We start from the raw sequence: 24,184 nt of genomic DNA on the forward strand, positions 1-24,184 counted from the left end.
TGTTCTTTAGAGAGAATACAAAACAAACCAGAATCTGCCTGCCTACTAACCATCATTATTTCTATCTTGTCTAGATAACCTTTCAGCTTGCTGTTATGTTTACAATCCATCACTGCAAACTCTTCTAGTTTAGAATGACTACAATCCTATTCAAGAGTTAAAGAATTCAGTTTCCAGAACATGCTTAAAGTTAAGAGGTTATCCTCTATCTTTCTCCATCACTGCTTTTGCTGGTTGAGTGATGAGTTTTGAAGAAAGGTTCCTGCTGTACACACAAGCACAAACCCTAGTTTATCAATAGGGCTTATGTATGCCCCTTCTCTCAAGCCATTTCCTTCCAGATGTCAGGCAGAACTCCAATGGAAGTGCCAGCTTTGGTAGCAAGAAATTTCTTCAGAGCATTTAAGGCTCTCTCAAGCTCCATTAGACTGGTAAAACACTAGGAAGAAAAACCTCCAGAACATGGCCAAACAGCCCAAAAAAACCACAACAACCATTGGATTACAGGCAATATGTAAAGTCACAGTAAAGTTTCAAGAAAGCCAGCACCATTTCTGGGATTACTTTAATCAAGTAAAGCCAAATAGTTGTCTATGAACTACCTTGTACAAACATCAGTACCTGTGGAGGCATAACATTTGCAATACTGCCTACTATTCAAAGAATTAAACCTAGATTTCATGTGTGAATCCACAGGATTCAAAGGATCTAAGCTGATAAATGCTGCATACCTTTCTACCATAGCAATGGGGAGAGGGACTTGTTGGCAAAATAGAATTGTCTAGTCTTTGTGTTATGTTTTAGTGTCCAAAATCAAACTTAATTGTTGTGAGACAGAAGGCGAGAGAGATGCCCCACTTGCTGGAGAGTCGTCCCTCCCCCACAACAAGGAGGACAGTCCCCAGCCAGGACCAGAACCTGTGGCACAAGCTCAGCAAGGGAAAGAAATAGGGGAGTTAACTGAGAACTTGCAGGGTGTGACAATGAGAGAGGTCCAGGAGGAAAAGGTGGGAAAAGAGAAAAAAAAAGAGGGTGGAGTTTGAGGCAGGAACTAGAGAGGTAAAGAGGAAGGAGAGTCAGTTGCCAGCCAGCTGGGAATGGGTGTGGATGGAGGATCCCTGGGCAGGATGCTGGGAGAGGCTGAGAGTGCCTAAAGAGGAAGCGGATTACAGATGAGGAGGAAGTATTACAGGGAGGACCCTGGGAGGATCGAGACCTGAGGGACGAACCCTGTGGAATGGTGATCGGGATGACGAGACCGTGCCCTTGCTGGAAGGTTCGACGGGGGCGGACCGTGAGAGACTGGGTCCCTGCTGATTTGCCGGGACCATGGAACAGCTATGGCAACCCATTCCTGTTTGAAGGAGGAGAAAAGTTTCTTAATCATGTCACAGACACTTGTTTATTATTAAATGCACCAATAAATCTTTAACCTGTTTTGAAGCAACAAAAATCTACTGATTTCTTTGGACTGAAAGAGGAGCCTAAAATCAAACCCTCACAATTGTGCCTTGGTCTGATCTCATCCAGAATACTGTGTCCAGTTCTGGGGACCACAGTTTAATACAATTAGGCTGATACATGTTCAGAGAGCTACTTTCTGCAATTATAGAAAAAGCATAAAGCCACATAGTAGGATTTTCCAAGTATGATTAGTTTTACACTTCATTTCTAGAGGAAGGTTATTCTTTTGAGAGTGCTTTTTATTTTTGGAAACTTCTTAAAGTTTTCCCCTTTCCACTACAGAAACAGCATGCAAAAGGCTGCGCTGAAGGATTTGGTTCTTCACCACTTCCCTTATCATTGAGTTGATATCTTTGGTGTAACTTTGTCTTTGGTTAGCAGGATAGTAGCATGCATTAAAACTATGAGTAATGAAAAATGCACACAGGGCTTTAACATCTCCCTCTTGCAACCCCAGTATCTCCAGTGCAGACTCCCATGCCATCTGAATTCTTGGATTTTTTCTTTTCCTCCTCAGAACAGAAGTCAGAGTAGGAAGGACTCTTGCCAGATCCGGAAGCATTTTTGTCAGTTGAGAATGTAGACAATTAATAGTTTCACATATGTAGCTGTAGAAAAGGTTAACTTCTACAGATGTGAATCTGTAAAAAAATATATACTGTATAGTCAGTTTATCAAACAAGCACAAGATTCAATCCTATATCCCTTGTCCCCTATCCCTACACCTAACCTATAAAAAAATAGATTCATTTTAATGCAACATGAGAGGATATTAGATTTTTAATAGCAAAAGCCTATTCCTCCTCACAAAGTTTGGAAAAGTGACTTTTGTATTACAGTTCATGTCTTCCAATGTACACGTTGGTTGGGGCAGTGGTCCCCAACCGTTTTGCGACTGTGGACAGGCTGAGCCTCTGAGGAAGGCGAAGCACCCCCCTATGCACTTGGGGGTGCATGCATGAAGGGGTGGGGAAGCGCTTATGCCGGTGCAGGCACACGTGTGTGCGCACAAAGCAGCTGTGGGGAGGGGAGTTGGGGGGGAGGTCTGTCTCTGCGGACCGGTCCAGCTTAGGCCACGGACTGGTACTGGGTCGCGGACTGGAGGTTGACGACTTTGGGTCTAGTAAAGCTACCTTTCTGCATTCCTCTTCCTCTGTTTTCACACTCAGGAACTCATCTTCTTCAAATAGAAAAAGGGAAGCAGTCCACAGCAGTCTTTTTACCTCTTGCATCCAGCCTACTTCTTTCCCAGTGACAATTGTTTCCCAATGAAATAATGCTATCTTAAGAACTCCTCATTTTGATGACCCATTATCGTTTATTTCTGTTGATCTTCAACCTTTCCATCTCTTCAGATTTTTTTGCTACTGATTTCAAACATCTTTCCTAAAAGAGGACATACAGCCACCCTCTCTATTGTTTTCCATTCCTATCTATCAACAATTCCTTCCCACTAGACATAGATTCATTTAGCAGAGTGCTACACAAGCAAGAACATGCATATTGTTGGAGAGATAAAAAGAAAATAGAGCATTTGTTCTCTGTACTTTACCTGATTCACTGCTGATGCTATTCATACTTTTCCCATCATGCTTGGTATAAGGCTGGTCTCTGTAATAACAGCTACAAAACTTGTGCCTTTCTCTGCTTTTTGGGGGGTGGCGGTGAAGGAATTTTATTCTGGGGTTTGTTCAGGGCACACTTTTACATTACAGTGGTGCCTTGCATAGCGATCGCTCCGTATAGCGATGAAATCGCTTTGCGATGGACTTTTTGCCATCACAAGAGCGATCGCTTCGCGATGGCCCCTATGGGGAAATTTCGCTTTGTGATGATCGCGGGGAAGCGATCATCACAAAGCGCCCCTTTTTTAACAGCTGATTGGCGGTTTCAAAATGGCTGCCGGGTAAACAAAACGACCAGCCGCTGTTTTGCCTCGCTTTAGAGGCACCGAAAATGGCCACCGCAATGGAGGATTTTCGCATAAGGTTAGTTTTTAAGCCCATAGGAACGCATTAAATGTGTTTAATGCATTTCTATGGGCTTTTTAAAATCGCTTAGCGATGAAATCGCATAGCAGCAATTTTTGCTGCACGGATTAACATCGCTAAGCGAGGCACCACTGTATGGCTCTTCCTATGAGAGTTATTTTGGTTTGAGAGCTTCCTGGACGAACACTTTTAAATAGCCTTGGATTGGTAAAGAAAGAGGAAAAAAAAGTTCTGAACAAGGAAGTCTAGCAGAGAAAGGAATTTCCTATATAATTATTAAAGGTGGTGCTGCGTGGTGGCACTGCGGGCTAAACCGCAGAAGCCTTTGTGTGCTGCAGGATCAGAAGACCAGCAGTCGTAAGATCGAATCCACGCGATGGAGTGAGCTCCCGTCACTTTGTCCCAGCTCCTCGCCAACCTAGCAGTTCGAAAGCATGCAAAAGCAAGTAGATAAATAGGTACCACCTCGGTGGGAAGGTAAACAGCCTTCCATGTATAGCCATGCTGGCCACGTGACAACGGAAACTGTTTTCGGACAAACGCTGGCTCTACGGCTTGGAGACGGGGATGAGCACCGCCCCCTAGAGTCAGACACGACTGACTAAATGTCAAGGGGAACATTTACCTTTACCTATAATTTACTGAAGATAAGTAATTTTCCGAGAAATGACTTTTAAAACAGAAATTTAGATGTATATTCCAGTAAGCTCCACATTGCTTCATAACAAACAGGGATGAAACAAGAGAAAGGGGGGTGGAATTTTTTGTACTGTTTGAAAAGTCCTAGCATATTAAATCACACTAGAATCAGCCCACTGTATCAGCAGGAATTTGGTGAGTCCACCTCTCTGTAATTTCAATTGATTCAAATGGGCTTACTTTAGTTGTCACTTACCATGATAAAGTAAGCAGCAACTAGAGTAGACTCATTTGAATCAAGGGAACATACAGAGGATTTCATTCACCAAATCCCTACTGATTCAGTGAGTCTGCTCTAGTGCAGTTTATTACACTAAGCAATAAAATTTCAGCCAATGGGATTTACTCCCAAGGTTTAAGATTGTAGTGTAAAGTCTCAATACCAATTATACTTATCAAGAAGCATGGTTTCATAACTCAAGCCTAGCATAATCAACTTTGGAATAATGTTTATTTGAACTAATTCTAAAGAGAATTAAACTTAGCTAAGTCAGTGTTCAGGTCCATGATACTGAGATAAAAGTTAAAATTGCTTTTCTTTCCAGGTTAAGATTTGAAAATCATCAAATTAATGCACTGGCAATATATTAGTCCATGAAATATAATGTTACTGTTATTCGTTTCATTTTCTCACCTGTCTTCTAGCAGTGATGCCCACATTTCATCCTGGTCCATCTGATGCTCCAAGGCAGTACTACGGAAGTCAAACTTCTCTGATAATTTCTGAATGTTGGAATCTAGTACAGTAAATTGAGCATCTATAGACTGCAGTTTGTTCTCCACTCTGTTAAGATTTAGAAGCCAAGATGCTTAGAATTAGAGCCTCTACCTTTATAGAATATTTCACTAAAACTTCCCAAATTTTTTATAAGAATCCTTAAGTCCACACGAGATCAAAATTATTTTAAATCCATAAATAGCATAGAATTTTGGTGATAGCTTCCTTGTTTGTATTGTATGTGCCATTAGCACTATGTGTATTCTTGTATTTCTTTTAGTCTCCTACCAATGTAGATGACTACAATCTCTTTCTCAGTTCTGTTGTGTTTATTCCAGAGATAGATTATTTCAGGATTGTTCTGCAGTGAAATCAGGAGAAAGACTGAGCTGTAAAGCTGCCACTTGAGCCCTGAGACTTACTGAGCTAGCACCCTCAAAAGCCAGATGCAAGCATTTCACTTGACTTCCTCCTCCTCCTGGTATGGGGCTAACTACAGCCTATAATAGTAGCCTTTTATTAAGATCAATCATGTACCATCAATGAATAATGCAACAGTACTAAACTGACTGGGAATCAGAGGTGTGCCCAGCACAGCAATGAGCACTTGCAGAGCACATTTTGCCTTCTTTCTAGCAGAGGTTGTCAATCCGCGGGGTGGGCAGGCGTGCAGGTGGGCATGCAGGTGCTCCTGCCCATGCGCAAAGGGGTGGGGGAGGGCTCACACTGGTGCTGGCAGGCCCGCGCACGCTCCCCCACCGCTTTGCGCATGCATGCGAGCGTGTCTGTGCCCCACCTTCCTCAGAGATTCAGCCAGTCCATGGTCCCAAAAAGGTTGGGTACCGCTGTACTAGACCATCATAAGCACAAACAAATTTTCCAGGAAAGCCTTGAGTTTGTGCAGGACAAAAGGAATTCCCAGAGAAAGTAGTCATGCCATTTTTTCTCAACATGATGGTGAAAATAAAGAGGAAAATGATGGAGAAAAAGGAAAAATATTGGGGCATATTAAAGATTATCAGATTTCTTTCAGCATTATTTTTGTGATCAGAACTCACTTTTTCGGATACAAGGAATGCAAGTACAGTACATGTCTTTTGTATTTATATACACCCTCATGGTGGCAAGAGTCATAACCAGGCAGGGCTGGATTAAGACTTATAGTGGCCATAAGCACTGAAAAGATTATGGTGCCCCCTACAAATATAACACATGCCCATGACTTGAAAAATGCACACATTACATGCATGAAAATATGGCAATTTAATTGCATACCATGTGGCAAAAAAGAACCATATATCATATACAAAATCATATATACAATCAAATTACTGGCTTCCAGTAAAATCTTGCACTTTCAAACTTTGATTAATGTGAACAGATTTTGTCAGAATCTGTAAACTAAAAGGTTCAAATAATGCCCCTCCTGGGGCATTTTTAGCAGTGGCTGTTATTTCTTTGGCTTGTCCATATAGTGCAGAGGTCATGAGTCTAAAAGACCAGTAGCCCTTTTTATCTTTATCCCTGCCCAACCTCCCCAAATACAGAAGTTTAAAACAAACAAACCAAACATTAAGAAATTATTATGATGATGACTCATCATTTCACTCATAACATGACTTTTCTCACTTTATAGTTTTTTGTTTTCATTGGTTCATACTCAATTTCTTTAGGTAGATAGGTGGTTTTCTTGGGGCTCCTGAGGGAGAAAGCCAAGGGTGAGGGATGGATGGATGTGATTTGTTGAGGATGCATCATTTGCACCATAGTCAATGGTAAATCCAGCACTGAAAAAAAACCCTCTGTGGTGCCCTCTTTCCTTGTTGATACCCTAAGCATATGCTTATTTTGCTTAATGGTTAATCTGGGGCTGTGACCTGATCAGGATACATATAACGTAGTGACAATTATCATTAACACAGGAATGGAAATGGAAATTAGCGGGACCTTGCTAGGACATCAAGCTGTATTCCAGGTAGATTTGGCTGTAACAGCAATCCATAAGATTTGGGGACTTTAATAAAAACATATAATTTTGGAGCTACCCACAAGTACTTGGTGCACAGTCTGAAGAAGATGAACTATAACTGAAAGCTCTCTGTTTTTTTTGGGGGGGGGGTTAAGTGGTCCAATAAAGATATCACCTGTCTCCTGTATTTGTATTACTTAGGATGTTTCTCAAATTCCATTTCCTTTTCATCTGGCCTGTCCAAAATGATGAACAGAGTTTTTCTGTGTCCTTGGCCTGTTTACTCAAACACGATAACTGTGTTAATTATTTTATGAGGTTTCTTTGCTGCTGCAGGAATGCCTACGTTGTCTTCACACTTTGTAAGGAATGGTTGCTTTCCATAATACATTTAATTATCTATACTAAAGTTATAAGAAAGTACATTGGCTAGTTTAATACATTTATATAATTGCTAAATCCTAACATGTGATTTTATCTCATAAGTTTCAGTGAGTACAAATCTCCTATTCATACCCTTATACATATTTTAATGTTGAACTAAAGAAGTTCTTCTGTTTTTTCATAGATATTCTAACATCCACCCTCTTTTAAAATGGGATTGTTCTTTTTTGCATAGTTACATTTAAGATCTTTTTATTCACAGGCTCATTTAGAAATAATTATTTATTCTTTTGTACAGCAAATAAAAGCAGCTAGTTGTCTTATGATTCTTGGTGTCATAGAAGCATAACATATGTGACGTTATAAACTTGGAATGGATTATGCACAAAGCAGAGAGTATACCAGTGCAGCCTAGCTGGATTTGATCCTAGGACCAGTTATATTCCAAAATAAAGAAAATTATTTTAAACTCTGCAATTTGGTAATATTAATTTTGTATGCTTAGTATTTTCATTCCATTCATAATCTTTATAGGAATAAATTAAGGTCCAATAAATATTCATCGCTGTAACCTGGAAAATATATTTCCTATAATCCCCTCTCCACCTCTAAGCCTTTAAAAAGCATCACTCTCTTTGAAAGGAATCTTATTGAGCTTATTATTTATTACATTACACCCACTGTAAGTCACCATGGAAGCTCATCAGGTATGATATGAATATTTTAAATACAGTAACTGTCTAACATATAAGATTTTCAGCAGCAAGACTATATTAGTTCCTTCCCACAGCCCATGCCCAACAAAGCTGTTGCTTCCCCTTTGTGACCTGTTTAACGTCTTGTTCAGAGCACACAGAGATATTGCCTCTCTAGACATCTTCTGAAAGATACATCTGAATCTTGGTTGGTTTCTCTTTTTCTAGCAGATCAAAATTATACCCATAAGGGAGCCAGGTTCTATTGACAGTTGTTTTCATGTAAAGCTTTAAATAACCAGGACATCTAAGTATAGCTTATTAGCACATGCCCACAAGCATATTATTTACTGCACTGTAACAGACCAACTGTGACTATTTCCATTGCTTATATCAAAATAATAAATTACAAGATTGCAATTCTATTTATTTTGAAGTAAGTCATACTGAACTCATATTTATTTAAGAAATGTTTATAGAATTGAGCTGAAACCTATTGTTAGTATGCCAATTAAATATATTTAGACATATTTGAATTATACGATCCTTCAAATAGCCTGACCCACGATGTCGCCTGTGAAACAGAAGCTCACCACTAAAAATTTTCTGCCATTCTTTATTAAAAGTCAATACTACCAATACTAAATACTTTTTTCTCATTAGATATTGTGAAGAGAATAAAAACAAGAAAATGAAATATGTCTAATAGATTATTCTGTCTGCCTGTAAGGGCATGAGAATATAAACTTTCTCACCTGGAAGACAACTGGTTTGCACCTCTTTCCCAATCTCCTGTTCTTGCACCTCTGCCCTGGATTACTTCAAATGAGACTTGAGATCAAGAAGACTTCAAAAAGAAGTCTAACACTCAAATTTTATCTTTTGTTTATCTATTTTGTATATCAAAGTAGTTACCAAATGCTGGTACCTGCAAGTTAGGAAGTTGGTGTATTGTCTTACCCTGTAGATTTTGAAGCTGGAAAGGAAACATGCAAGAATGATCAAAGAGGTTTAAGTGTAATTATGTAATCGTCAACCAAGGTGTCAATGGGGCATTAATGGGTATAAATAGGAAATTAGAATTTGAATCTTTTGAAGTTTAGCATAGCTAAACTGCATAGCAAACAATAGTATTACTCATTAGTAGACATCTGCACACCTTGTAAGAACTTGTGCCCAGGAACACAGGGAGTATTCACTCAGTTTTACTCCATCATTCTACTTCGGTGTGATACAGATAGGGCAGTGTTTACTATTTTCTGGTGTTTCTATTTTATATCCTGTAATCCTGCGCCCATAGTAGTTTTTGATCTGGAACTGTTTTCCAGTTTTGAATTAGCCCTTTATTTTTTGATTTTCCCTTTCCTTATAAAATAAACTATACAAATCCTTTCAAGCTGGTGTCTGACAGTGACTAAGAGGGGAAGTGTAGTACTAATTTTTCAGTCCTTGTCATGCTTAAGCTACTGAATTGTTAGAACTGATTTCAATGGGAGCCTATCATAGTTTTAAGTGTTTAACCTTGCAGCACACATTGCATAGCAGGCTGAAGGGGTTGAGTTGGAAGGATTGCAGCCAAATGTGTAGCCTCTTCCCTACCTGCTTGTTCTGGGGTACTCCTACTAAATGAAAGCAGGACGTAGCACCGCAGAGTGGTTTTACAAAGGAGTATGGGCATCTTATGCTTTTGTATAATGTACTCAATACTAATAATGTACCTAATGCTCATTTATAGCATTATACAAAGGATACTGAGTTCAAAAATACACAAGTGAATAAATAGCTGTCCTATTCCCTGCCCCATAAATTAGCAATATGGGTAAGAGAAACAGCTATCTTAAAGATAAAAACAACTATTCATAAGTACATATATCCTTCATATGTAACTATGATACCAAAATCTGAATTTCATATACTGTATCTTTGTACAGTATTCTAAGATCAAGAGTAGATACCAAAATATTGGAATCTGCAGGGCTCAAGATGTAGAGGTAGGCATGTTCATTCAGAGAGCAGATAAATCATGGCATCTCTGTAGTGAAGTCCCAAATTATCTGGCAATTTGCTCAAAGTCTCACCCAAATTCATCCCTGTAGGATTTTTAACCTCATCATAAAGCTTTTCTTATCACTAATATTTTCCCAGTTAGCTTTTAGGACTTTGTTATCATGTATTTTAGGAGAACAAATCAAGTATGATTTGTAACCTGATTTGTTCACATATTCTGTGTTTCCATAGGATAACATGGGTTCTTTATAAATGTTTTACTCCTAAGCTACTCTGAGCAAGATCTATCCACTTTTCAAAAGGTAGAGAATATTGAAAAAAATGAGGGGAACTAGATTCTTTACTGGCTCTTTCTGATATGAGCTAAGAACATACCTACCTTCACATAATATGAACTAGGGCATGTATCTTTCAATACACAAAACTGAGTGGAAATACATGCTAGGTAAAAAAGCAGGAGGTTGACGAATCAGCTGTTTGACTCATGCTGACTACATAGCTTCAAAAATGAAAAAACATTTTGAAACACCCTGGCAGCTTTTGCTATAGGATTCAGTGATGCAGTTCAGCCATTTATTCAGCCCCTAATCCACAGAGTAGACAAGATGGAAAGTACTGCAGCAGTAACAGGATTTTGGCTGCTGAATTCTCAGGGAAACTGAAAACTACTGTAGTTTATCACTGTCTATCAGATATCTTAAGCTGTATTTATGCCAAGGTCTATGAGACTTCCATTAGCTGAAATCCTGCTTCTTTGTTATGCATGCAGAAGGCAAGTGGCATAACAATTAGTCACTGTGACAAACCCAGACCTACTGGGATATGCCACACGTTAACTAAGCTGCCACCAACCATTCCCTACAAGAAGTCACACAGACCAGGGATGGATTTTCAACAAATAAAAGAATAAGGTTTATTTAAATACACACAGGGAAAAATAAAACGATCAGGTGAATAAGATATAGTAACGTGGCTTAGTCTCATTCATACATGCATACTGTTTGGTTCACACAGAACACTTAACTTGAAGCACAGACCCTGAACCTATCAGTTCTGGCTAACCATTCAGACACCTGAACCTATCAGGTTGGTACTCTGACACACAGTAGTACCCTGTCTGACACACAGACTCCCACACCAGCTTCTTCTTCCCAGCTGCTGCTTCGTCACATCCCAGCGTCTCCACTTCACCACACAGGCTTCACATATATATACAGTACAGCCCCTCCTCCTGATGTCCCGCCTTCCACTCCCCATAGGATGGAACTTTCCCTCCAAACCCATGACAGACAGGTAACATCAGTGCTGTATGTAACACCTCCCCTCTTTATAAGTTGTTTTGTAGGGGGAAAGCTAAGGTGCTTTTTCCCAAAAAAACAACCTGGATAAAACACACAAAAACAGTTATACTTACAATATCATACTTACTTATACTTACATTCTAAGTTAACCATATCAATTAGGCATTTAACCATTTACCATATACATTACATCAATTTACCTTTATTCTTACAAACCAAATTCAAAAAATAGGTACATTTAACCTTTTGTCATCAATATATATACATAGTCCATGTTCTTTCGCCGTCTTCATTCTTCAGGTCTTCTTGACAAGGCGTCAGCAACACAGTTCACTGACCCTCTAACCACCTTCACTTCAAAGTCATAGTCCTGTAGGTTTAAAGCCCACCTCATAAGTTTGCTATTGTGGGTTTTCATTGTCTTTAACCATTGCAGTGGTGAATGGTCAGTGCACAGAACAAAATGTCTTCCCCAGATGTAGGGCTTGGCCTTCTGGATCGCGTAGACTATGGCCAAACACTCCTTCTCCATGGTTGCCAAATGTCTCTCACCTTTTTGGAGTTTCCTACTCAGGTAGGACACTGGATGCTGGTCACCATTCTCATCCTCCTGGCAAAGAACTGCTCCTACCCCGCTGTTAGACGCATCGGTGTATATGATGAACTCCCGGTCGAAGTCTGGAGCACACAGCACTGGATACTGGACGAGCGCCTCCTTCAACCTCTGGAACGCCTCCTCACAGTCGCTGGTCCACGGGATGCGGTCATCAGCCTTCTTCCTCGTCAGATCGGTCAGCGGAGCCGCAATCTCGCTAAACCTCGGGATGAACTTTCTGTAGTAGCCCACCAACCCAAGAAATGATTTGACTTTTTTCTTGGTGTTGGGTCTAGGCCAATCACGAACTGCTTCTATTTTGGCCTCTAGGGGTTTTATCACTCCTCCCCCTACCATGTGACCCAAGTATTTTATTTCTGGGCTACCCAGCTGCAGTTTGCTCTCTCTGCAGGGCCCAGGCCACAGCACTTCCTCCCCTGGGTCAAAGTGCCTCTCCCCGGCTTTCTGGTCATCCCAAGCTTTCTTTCTGACCTTTTGAGCTTGCAGGGTCTCTGCTGCTAGCTCTAGGTTCCTCTTTAGGTCTTTCCTTAAAGAGTCTATATATGTCACAACATCTTGTGGGTCATCCTGGGTGATCTGCTCCCAATTTTGTTTGATCAAATCAAGGGGCCCTTTCACCCTTCTCCCAAATAAAAGTTCAAACGGACTGAACCCGGTACTGGCTTGTGGCACTGATCGATAAGCAAACAAAAGGGATTGCAGCTTCTGGTCCCAATTGTTTGGATTCTCTGCCAAGTAAGCCCTAATCATGCGCATTAGAGTCCCATTGAACTTCTCAGTTAACCCATTACTTTCAGGATGATAGGCAGTGGTTTCCTTGTGCTTAATTCCACAGATTTGCCATAAGCGTTTCATGAGCTTTGATGTGAACGATGCGCCCAAATCTGTGATTATTTCTGAGGCAAATCCCATCCTGGACATATACCCCACCAAGGCATCTGCCACTGTGTTAGTTTCAATGTTAGTCAAGGGTATGGCTTCAGGGTACCTCGTGGCATGGTCCACAATGGTGAGAATGAACCTGTTCCCCCTCTTTGTGGCCTTGGGCAAAGGTCCCACAATATCCACCCCTATGCATTTGAACGGAGTGTCAATCACAGGCAAAGGGCACAACTTTGCTTTGGTCCTGTCGCGGCTATTCCCCTGCCTTTGACACACATCACATTGTTTACAGAACTCCCTGATCTGCTTCCCTATGTCAGGCCAGTAGAAATTCTGTGTGATTCTCTGCTGTGTTTTGTTCACCCCTAAGTGCGCAGCAAACATGTCAGAGTGCCCCCTTTGTAAGATCATGGGGCGATACTTTTCAGGTACCACCAGCTGACTTCTGATCCCATCTCCCCCTTTTGAGGTAGTCCTCAGGGTCTCTCTATATAAAATCCCCTTTTTCTCCAGAAATCTCACTGGGGTTTCAGGTGTTAGCTGGGCGTCAGTCACCTGTTCAAAACACTTTTGGAGAGTGGCGTCTGCCTTTTGCTCTTGTCCAAATCTGCTGTCTGTGGTTAAAGTTTCCACCACAGCTTCTGAACTCCCCTCTGCTTCCGTCTCGGGCTCATCATTACCCCCCTGAACTGTCCCCGTGGTGGCTTGTGAGCGTGTAATCACTAGCACCCGTTTCACATGTTCAGCCAGGTCATTTCCCACGAGCACGGCTGCTGGCAGAGTCGATGAAATCGTTAGCCGCCAAACTCCCCTCCAGCCTTGAAAGTTCACCGGTACCTCCGCTACTGGCAGAGAGATCACCTGCCCCTCAATCCCTGCCACCTTCATGCTCTCATTTGGGATTAGATATTCCCTAGGAATAATATCTGGATGGCACAGGGTCACCTGAGAACAAGTGTCCCGCAGCCCCCGATACTGACGGTCAAGTATTCCTACGTCCACCCCTGCTGTCTCAAACAACTGAGAATCTGTTCTCACCAGCAGGCAGCGCCTGACCTCTACAAGAGGACCATTTTCCTCAGCCTGATCAGCAGATGTAGCTGTTCCAGATTGAGTAGCCATGGCAACAGGCTCCCTCAGTGACAATGAGCCTTGCTCTTTCTGGACACAGAACACAGCTTTTTGGCTTGGTCCCACTCGAATCCTGAGGCACAATTCCTTTTAGCTGCTTTAATTTCTCACACTCTGAGATTAGATGGCCCTTTCCCTGACAGAAATAACATTTTCTGGTGTATTTTGATTCTCTCTCATCTTGTTTTGGTTTTCCCTCCAAAATCTGAGGTCTTGGTTTCATGTCTGAGGGCTTCCCTTCACCATGGGCCCCTCCCCCTTGCTGGCTTTTCCCTGGTCCCTGAGAGTACTTAGGGTCCCATGTTTCCCTCATGTTTTCTTCAGAAGACTTCAGATTTTGATGTTGTGCCTTAACCTGTGTGCCTTCTTTTGGTTTCTTGTCTAGCTGCAATTTCTTCTCTTTTATTCTCAAATCCAGCTCCTTTTGCTTAGCCTCAAACTCAGCCCTGATCTGTAAAATTTCTTCCTCAGCCCTAGCTTTTATCTCTTTTACTTTTTCTTCAGTCTTATCTCTGATTTCTTTTAATTTAATGTCTTTTTGCTGATTATATTTTTCAAGATCTTGCTCACTTTGTCTGGCCTGAGCCTCATACTTTTCTCTTTCCGCAATTTCTTCAACTGATAAGTTGTTATTTTTCTTATTTAGGAATGTTAATTTTAATTGTGCCATTCTAACTCTGTGTTCCAGTTCCATCTCTTCTATCCTCATGGCCATTCCCCTTTTCTTGGCATCTGCCTCTGCCTGACTGATTTCAGCTCTTTCTCTGGCCTCCCTATCCAATTGTCTCATTCTAAATTCATGCTGTTGGGCTAGGAGCATTTTTCTGAGTTCTAAGGTCTGTTCTCCCGTGCTGTCACCCTGCACTGAGCCCAATTCATCCTCAGAACCTTGGTCTACCTGGGGGTCTTTCACTTCACCCATTTCTGCCATTTGTCTTCGAGTCAAGGGCATAATCCCCCCCCAGAACAAGCTGCTTTAAAAAGTCAAGCCTCAAAATAAAGCGACCACTTTTTTTTTTTCTTTTGCCTCAGAACCAGCTTTCCCTATAGATTGCTGCTGTCCTTCAGCACTATCTGCAACTGTAGCCAGCCGGAGTCCACCCCCCTCTGCTGGGCCTCTCAGCAGGCAGGCTAGATCACTGTTACTTTACAGTTTTGCCTCAGCTTTTTTCCCGCCAAAAACAGGCTGCCTCAGAGCACCCTAATCTAGTCTCCCCAGTTGGCACGTTCTTCTACTAGCGCACCTCCCCGTGAGGTACACCTAGAAGATTACCTACGCGCCTCAGATTGTCCCTGACTAGACCCCCCTTGCTCTGGGCACACTTGCCAAGGCTTTGCTGGACCGCTGGACAACTGGACCAGTCGTATCCCACACGCTGGACACCAATCAATGTGACAAACCCAGACCTACTGGGATATGCCACACGTTAACTAAGCTGCCACCAACCATTCCCTACAAGAAGTCACACAGACCAGGGATGGATTTTCAACAAATAAAAGAATAAGGTTTATTTAAATACACACAGGGAAAAATAAAACGATCAGGTGAATAAGATATAGTAACGTGGCTTAGTCTCATTCATACATGCATACTGTTTGGTTCACACAGAACACTTAACTTGAAGCACAGACCCTGAACCTATCAGTTCTGGCTAACCATTCAGACACCTGAACCTATCAGGTTGGTACTCTGACACACAGTAGTACCCTGTCTGACACACAGACTCCCACACCAGCTTCTTCTTCCCAGCTGCTGCTTCGTCACATCCCAGCGTCTCCACTTCACCACACAGGCTTCACATATATATACAGTACAGCCCCTCCTCCTGATGTCCCGCCTTCCACTCCCCATAGGATGGAACTTTCCCTCCAAACCCATGACAGACAGGTAACATCAGTGCTGTATGTAACAGTCACTACTGTCAATAATTTTAAACTGGGATGCTCGAGTGTGCACCAAGCCAGCAGTGGTTAGTTATATTGGGAAAGGAGTACAGCAAGACCGTATATTGCCTCCCTGCTTATTTAATTTGTATGCAGAATACATCAAGCCAAAGGCAGGACTGGATGAATCTCAAGCCAAAATTAAGATTGCCGGAAGAAATAACAACCTCCGATATACAGATAATACCACTCTGATGGCAGAAAGTGAGGAGGAATTAAAGAACCTCTTAATGAGGGTGAAAGAGGGGAGCACCAAAAATGGTCTGAAGCTAAACATCAAAAAAACTAAGATCATGGCCACTGGTCCCATCACCTCCTGGCAAACAGAAGGGGAATATATAGAGACAGTGACAGATTTTACTTTCTTGGGCTCCATGATCACAAGAGATGGTGACAGCAGCAATGAAATTAAAAGACATCTGCTTCTAGGGAGGAAAGCAATGACAAATCTAGACAGCATCGTAAAAAGCAGAGACATCACCTTGCCAACAAAGGTCCGCATAGTCAAAGCTATGGTTTTTCCAGTAGCGATGTATAGAAGCGAGTGCTGGACCATAAAGAAGGCTGACCACTGAAGAATTGATGCTTTTGAACTGGGGTGCTAGAGAAGACTCTTGAGAGTCCCCTGGACTGCAAAGAGAACAAACCTATCCATTCTGAAGGAAACCAATCCTGAGTGCTCACTGGAAGGACAGATCCTGAAGCTGAGGCTCCAATACTTTGGCCATCTCATGAGAAGAGAAGACTCCTTGGAAAAGACCCTGATGTTGGGAAAGTGTGAAGGAAGGAGAAGGGGACTACAGAGGACGAGATAGTTGGACAGTGTCATTGAAGCTACCAACACGAATTTGACCAAACTCCGGGAGGCAGTGGAAGACAGGAAGGCCTGGCATGTTCTGATCCATGGGGTCACGAAGAGTTGTACACGACTTGATTAAACAACAACAAGCAACTAAATATCACAACATTTGTTTTCTATAAGAAACAGGATTTCACAGCACAGAAGAAGAAATCCACTAAGTTGTGGGTGCAGTTGTGTCACCCAATGCATGTCTTGCCAGTACTGGGCTAGTCACCATGAACTCTACCTGCTGCAGACTGCTGTGTAGTCTCCCTTCTGCTCAGTCTTTCAATCTTTACTGGGGTTGGCAGACAGGGACAGAGAACGTTCTGCCTAAAGCTTTGAAAACCATAGGCGGCCCCTACTCTTACAGCTTAATACAGGCATATTTTGAAAATGAGTCTTTTGACACCAATAGATCTTACAAGAACATGCACTAAGATAGACCATTTTTATTTTTTCCTGTTTTTAAAATACAAATCAGAGTTTTTTATATATTTACACACATTTACAACTGACAGTTTTTATTTCAAGCCTCGATACGATTATACCAGGTTCAGCTTAAAATAGCCTGTTACCTATATAATGAATTAGCTTTATCAATACCAAAATAAATATGTTCAGATATATATAGAGAGAACATCTAGAGTTCATTTAATTTGCTGAAAATGGTACTTCCAAAAAAGAACAATGTGTGTGTGGGGGGTGTTAAACAGCCCACATAACAAGGACACAAGTTATTTTCCAATATATGTCTATAGTTCAAAAATAGGATAGCTGGATATGTTGCTAGACTGATCAGCAACCAGTACTTTCCTTGATCCTTTAATCTCTGTACATAAAATCCAGTTGACTTTCTCTCCATGATCAATGGTTACTTTTGGTGAAAAGAGTGCACATTCATTTGTAAGCTCTGCATTCATTTTATCAACTTTTTTGGTGCTGGGCATCCTAATTTTCCTTCTATTGGTGGACTTGACTGGACTCTTCAGTTTTTCCATTTCATTGCAGACATCCCATAACATGACTCTGCCATCATTCCCTCCAGTAATGAAGCAATAGGGTTCAGGCAAAAAGAAAATCTGTGAGACTCCTAAGGAATGACCCTTAAACACCATCTCCTGTTCAAACTTAGCACCTGTTACCCTGAAGATTCTGATTTTACCATCTTCAGCTCCACAGCCAAAGACATTTCCACAAGCAGAAACAGACAGGGAATGGGCCAGAGGTGGGTTAAATAGCTGATCACTTGACTGCTCGTCTGTGTCATCCTCTTGTAGGTTCACAATCCAAACTGGGCGAGCTTTCTGCAAAGTCCACATCATAACCTTCAGACAAGAACAATGAAAAATTAGCAATAACAAATATTCTATGTATCTTAATTAGATGCTGCCTTCCTCCCCATAGGGGACCCAAGCCAGCTCACAATAGCTAAAACTATTCAACAATAGTTTTAAAATACCATATGAATACCATTTTAAAAAAAGTTACAACATTTATCAAGGTCAAAACCAAGATCAAAAACAATTTAAACATCTCTAAGTTTAATGAACAAAGCATTCTTGCAACACTTATTGCTTAAAAGTCTGCCTGAAGAATGTCTTTGCCTGATGATGGAAGGACAAGAGGGAGGGGGCCAACCTTGCTTCTCCAGGCAGTGCATTTGAAAGCCTGGGAGCAACTACTGAGGCCTCCTCTCATGTCCTCACCAAGTGAGCTTGGGAAGGTGGTGGAAAAATAAGAAAAGGGCCTCCCCAGAAGAAGTTAAAAGCGAGAAGGCTCATATGGGGTGATACGATCCTTCAAATAGCCTGAACTCAAGCTATATAGGGCTTCATAGGTAATAACCAGCACTTTGAATTGGGCCCAGAAATATACTGGCAGTCACTGAAGCTGCTGTTATAAGTTATAAGCTTCATTTTGTACCAGCTGAAGTTTCTGAACACTTTACAAAGGCAGCCCCATGGACAGTGTGTTGCAAGAATCCAAGTGTGATGTAAGTAACTAAGGCATGTAACTATGGCTATATCGGGCATCTGAAGGAACGAGTGCAGCTACACCAGCTTTAATTGCACTTCTGACCACCACTGAAACTTGTGCATCCAAGATCAGAGTTGAGTCAAGAACAAAATTCCCTATAATTTTCAGCCTTGCTCCACCCTTGCAAGTGCGCCTCTGCCCCCCTGCATGGGATTCCATCACAACTGGAACCACTTTATGTGGGTGCACAGAGGAGGAGCAGCCCTGCACAGAGAAGTGCACATACCGTAGAGCAGCAGTTCCCAACCTTTTTCAGATTGCGGACATGGATCTCTGGCACCCCACACAGCTGCACGGTGGGCGTGTCGCACTTGCAGGTAGGCGTGTCATGCTTTGCAGAGGGGTGTGTCATGCTCATGCATGACATCCCCACCCGTGAGCGTGACACGCCCACCCACGAGTGTGACACATCCACCGTGCAGCCGTGTGGGGTGCCAGAGATCCATGTCCATGTTCCAGTTCAAGGAAGCCCACGGACCAGCACTGGGCTGCGGACCAGGGGTTGGGGGCCCCTGCTTTAGAGGGAACCTTGGCCCAGGAGTGTACCCAAGCTACAAACTTGCATTTTTAGGGGGAACGTAACCCCATCCAGCAAAGGCTGAATCCCTATCCCCTGATTTGCCTTTTGGTTAACCAGGAGCACCTCTGTCTTGTCTGGTTTAAGTTTCAGCTTGTTAGCCTTCATTCAGTCCATCACTGACAATAGACACTAGTGTAGGCAAAGAACAACTTTCTTAGAATCAGATAGAAAGGAAAGATAATGTTGAGCCACCTCTTCCCACAGTTTCATGTAGATACTAAATAACACAGGGGACAGGACTGTGCCCTGAGGGACACCACAGACCAATGGTCAGGTATCAAACATGATTCTTTCAACATCACCTTCTGACTTTGGCCATCCAGGAAGGATCAGAATCACTGTAAAACAGTACAGTACATCCAAAACCCATCTCAGAAAGGCAGCTAAACTCTATTAAAGAACATTAAATGGATGTCACCTTTGTAACACTCTTTACAACATTTAACACTTCCTTTTAGGCAGTCCCATTTCCCAAGGAAGCTCTCAGAAGTGATGATCCTTTGTGCTTCATCAATGAGGGGAAAAATCACTATTGACTACAACATATATTTGATATTATTGCTCTCACTTCATTTCAGACATCTGGCACAATGATACCAACTATGAAAATTTAGTCACTATTCTTCAGACATCTTGCAGAACTATATGTTACATATTATTTATAGTAAACAAAGATGAGGAAATGTTACCCCTTTGCTTAAAACTATAAGGACTACCACAGAGAACAAATATTAACTCTGCATACCACAAATCAAATTTACACGTTTTAAGTAGGACAGTTAATGTCCTATTTTTAGATGATAGCAATGATAACGGTAATAGGATTTTTAATATAAGCACCTCTCATTTGGAATTCATAGTCTCTCACTCTTTTATCTCCTAATATTTTATTTTCAGGCCAGTATTAGTGATTTTCTTGCACACAATCATGCACAAGTGAATGCAGTGTTTTGCAAGATACTGGTACATTCCTGATTACAAAATCAATGGTGCAATCAGTCACATGATTGACGTTAGTTGTCTGTATGTAAATACCCAACAGAATACTCACCTCTGTTCTTGGAAGTATCTCTCTCTCTCTAAAAACAGCTTTTCTTTATGTATTCCTTTGTTTTATAGTAAAAGCATGCTAATGGTAACAATAATGTCTTCCTAAAATAAGCAATTAAAATTGCTCATGTAATTCAAAACTTTCTGGCTCAATGTTAACACCATATTCTTGATTTCCCAAACGTGACTTGAGCACTGGAAGGGAAGCAGGAATCTATGCACAGGAAATTTAAATACAGTACATGCAGCACATTCCCAATTTCTAAGTCACAATCTGGAGGTTAGCATATTATGGCTGACTTGAGCTTCGGCCTCATACTGTATATTCTAACATTCAAATTTACTAAATACATGGCCTGAAAGCTTAAATATTTTATTGAATTTAAAATATTTCTCACACAAATTAAGTGAAAGAATACAGAGCAGGCATTCAAGACTGCCACACTGGATAGGTAACAGAAGAATCACCAAGGTTAAGTGAAGTATAAAAACCGTACCCCTAGACACTACTGTATTTAGAATGATGAGTACTCAGTGGAGTGAGGCAAAAATTATTTTTCATGTCCTCAAAAACTAATGTTAACATGCCCCAACTCTAGATCCTACATTAAATTACTTCAGTACAGTATTTGATTTTGACTACATAAGTGACACTGAGGCTCCAATGTAGCCAACTCTGCAAGAGCTGTTACTTTTTCTACTGCCTGCTAGTTTAACTTAACTGACAGTCATCCTACCCTTTTTTTAATGTCTGATTTTCCGAAAATCAAATACTGTATATATGTTTATATCTAGTAATACATGGGATCCCCAGAAAAAGCAACCTAAAATGGGAGAGAAGAAGAAAACATATCTAATATCTTTGTGTACACATCTGGCTAGTATGAGATATACAGCAAATGTCTTTCAGCTGCTGATCACCTTCATATCCAGACCACATGAAAGAAGACTTTGAGGTCTCTGCGGACGGAACACAGCAGATGCACAAATATTTGAATGTCGTCTTAAGCACCGGCTTAACTTCTTGTTTTTCAGGTCAATTATCTTTATTGCTCCAGAATCATCAGCCGCAGCTAAGAAATTTTCTGTCTCGTTTATTGAAAGGCAATTAATTTCTTCTTCGTTTACATGGAAAAATTCAACTGGCTCTTTGAGATTCCTGGTATCCAGCAGGCTAACAGTCTCACCATGAGAAGCATAGAGCCTTCTGGGACAGGTGGGGGAGAACACAATACTTGTAACATCATCTGCTTTCTTAAGTTTTGTATGTTCTAATGGGTTCCCTTCATTGCTCCAGATGGTGAGTTCCCCTCCTTCTGCTCCTGAAGCTAGGAGGCCATCTTTGCTTACATTCAAACATAATATTGAAGAGGAGTGTCCACTGGCCCACTTCTCAGCCATAATATTTCTTAGGATACTGAAAAAAAAACCCAAACACTTTGTTTGATGAGCAATGTAATTTACAAGAAAGTAGGTATCAAATTTACCACCAAAACATTATTCTAAATGTTTTTAGAAAATGCTCACGATCCAATAAGTATTTTAACAAAATCTTCACACTCTAATGTTTTAAAAAAATATTCACTTTCTTCTGTAATGAGATACAATCCCTACAAGGTTTGTATAATTATTATTGCTTATTCCTTACATGTCCCACCAAGTCTGGTATCCAATTTAATGTTTTGAGGTTGTACGACTTCTGCATTATGCATTTTCTTAAAAAAGAGGGAGACAGAGCTCTACATGTATTTGGCATATACACTTGGGATTTCCAGTGTGATTATATATGTTTGCATTGTGCAAATATAAACTATATCTAAAATGGATATTGTGCAATGTGACAATGCATATTTTTTTATTAATTTACTAGTATTTTCAGTGTGACCATACATGCTTATGGTATGCCTGTTTTATTACATATATTTACATAAATCAAGTGTGTCTATTAACATAAGATATCATAAGGTTTTCAGTTATTGTAATTATAATTTGCTCTTCTGTTTTAAACAGATCTGTGAAACATATTGGATAAAATTTTTAATTTGTGCTTCTATTTTATTTGTTCCTACTAAGAACACATAAAAGGCAGACAGCAAAGGTGGTGGAATATTCCAAGTTTCTAAAATAATAGTTTCATGAAATAATATAATAAATGGATACAATACCAGGTGAATTGCCTAGGTACACTGTAAGTAAAATTGACTAAGTGACTATGATTTATATTCTCTCTGTACAGTCAATAAATGTGCTGAGGAGAAATAGAATTTATTTATTTATTAAATATTTTTATCCCACCTTTCTCCTTTAAAAGGACCCAAGGTGGTTTACATCATTAAATGACAATATACACAGTAATCAGTTACTACCTCAGCTGATTTCTAACAGCGCATTCATGTTGCCCACAACAATACATGTGGCTAGACTCTTGTTTTAGATGCATTATATTCAATTGCACATGCAAATCACATTATGTTTTTAGTAGCTTATTCATGCTTAGCAGATCTTTTCTGGAGTACTATGTCCACTTCTGTGCAGACTTTCTAACTTTGGGTTAAATGAAAGAGAATCAGTTATGAACATCCTCTTAAAATGTCCCAGTGCCAATATCTCCTGGTGGGAGGAAGGTTTTTAAAAACAGAAACATTGATTTTACAATATGGAAATACGAGATTTGTAACTATTGCTCCTGTCAACCCAAAACTGGAACAGAGTAATTTAAAATAAACTCCACACATTCCAGCAAGCCTAATGGGACCAACTCCTGCGAAAAACTTGGAAATATATTTTTTGGACTATAACTCCCTAAAACTCTCAGTTTTCACCCAAAAAGCAGTATTTTCAAGCTATGTTCTCAGATGGCAGTTCTTAGGGCTCTAGCCTTAAAAATTATTTTCTAATATCAAGTAAGAGGAAGCCTTAATGAATCTTCCCTTCATTATACACAAACACTACAATGAATTGAACTTCCAAGAAAACATAATCAAGTGGAAGATAAAAAGCATTGAAAGCCATTAAAACATACTGCTTAACTATGACAGGCAAACCAGAACTTCAGGAGGGATCACAAAAAATCAGTCCTAAAAACACAAAGGTGAAATGGTAAAAACAACTCCTAAAAAAGGCCTACCAGTTAATTATATCAACCAGGCATCACAAAAAGTGGACAAAAGATGACAAATCTTAGCTTCCCATCTAAAAGTACAGTACTCGTGGTGTGCTCTTTCTTCAGGTTTGCTCAATAATCATAAATAACTACGTTAAACTGGAAATGGAAAGTGATAGATACTTCCTAAAAGCTAAAAGGAATCGAACAACAAAAGTCTGCTCAACTCCAAACACGTTCAAATAGAAGTCTACAACTTCCTACACGGCTTACTGCCTAATTACTAAAGAGTAAGCCAAGAGCTTGTTAAGACACGCCGCCACGCCACTCTCAGGAAAGGTCTCAAACCCCTATTTACCTCACACTATCCCAGTTTCTCCACCACAGTATTCTTCTCTTCCGGCGAAGACAAGTTACGTCGCCGTCGCGCTCTACTATTTATTGACTGACGCGTTCTTCCGCCCCTCCCCGTAGTAACTTTGCCCTTACCCAATATGGCTACCCGACTTTCAAGGCCTAGATCCATACAAAACACAAACGTTGGAATAATTAAACAGTTCCGTAGACTCAGAGACAGGGAAGAGAATTTATATGCTTTTCGCCTCAACCGAAATGATAGAATTAAAGGGAGAAACAGCACCTTCTAAGGTCTCCTGAACCCGAACCGAAGCCGAACAGGCACAAGCTGCCACTTCCGCCCTCCTTTGCCGGCAAGGGGTGTGGAGGACGTGGAGCGTCCGGCTTCTTCCTGCCTCACGGGCCCGGATTG

General features: G+C 40.9%; 2 protein-coding genes across 6 annotated transcripts; both read right to left on the minus strand.

Moving 5' to 3' along the window:
* Positions 1-1,238: 1,238 nt before the first annotated feature.
* On the minus strand, positions 1,239-9,598 carry SMCO1 (single-pass membrane protein with coiled-coil domains 1). The gene is made up of 3 exons (XM_020786404.3): positions 8,053-9,598; positions 4,789-4,938; positions 1,239-2,105 (listed from the first exon to the last, which is right to left on the minus strand). Exons 1-3 carry the CDS (start codon positions 8,100-8,102, stop codon positions 1,721-1,723), a joined length of 585 nt encoding a protein of 194 aa, XP_020642063.3. The 5' UTR covers positions 8,103-9,598; the 3' UTR covers positions 1,239-1,720.
* Positions 9,599-17,074: 7,476 nt separating this feature from the next.
* WDR53 (WD repeat domain 53) lies at positions 17,075-24,161 on the minus strand. Of its 5 annotated transcripts, none has more exons than XM_020786369.3 (3): positions 24,056-24,161; positions 21,234-21,729; positions 17,075-17,970 (listed from the first exon to the last, which is right to left on the minus strand). In XM_020786369.3, exons 2-3 carry the CDS (start codon positions 21,711-21,713, stop codon positions 17,398-17,400), a joined length of 1,053 nt encoding a protein of 350 aa, XP_020642028.3. In that variant the 5' UTR covers positions 21,714-21,729; positions 24,056-24,161; the 3' UTR covers positions 17,075-17,397. The 5 variants fall into 5 exon arrangements, with proteins under 5 accessions (XP_020642028.3, XP_020642027.3, XP_020642029.3 ...); XM_020786368.3 differs by lacking the exon at positions 24,056-24,161 and adding an exon at positions 23,774-23,899; XM_020786370.3 differs by lacking the exon at positions 24,056-24,161 and adding an exon at positions 23,440-23,803.
* Between the last annotated feature and the right edge of the window lie 23 nt (positions 24,162-24,184).

Source organism: Pogona vitticeps, chromosome 3 (assembly GCF_051106095.1).
Source record: "Pogona vitticeps strain Pit_001003342236 chromosome 3, PviZW2.1, whole genome shotgun sequence".
NCBI classification, from domain to species: Eukaryota; Metazoa; Chordata; class Lepidosauria; order Squamata; family Agamidae; genus Pogona; species Pogona vitticeps.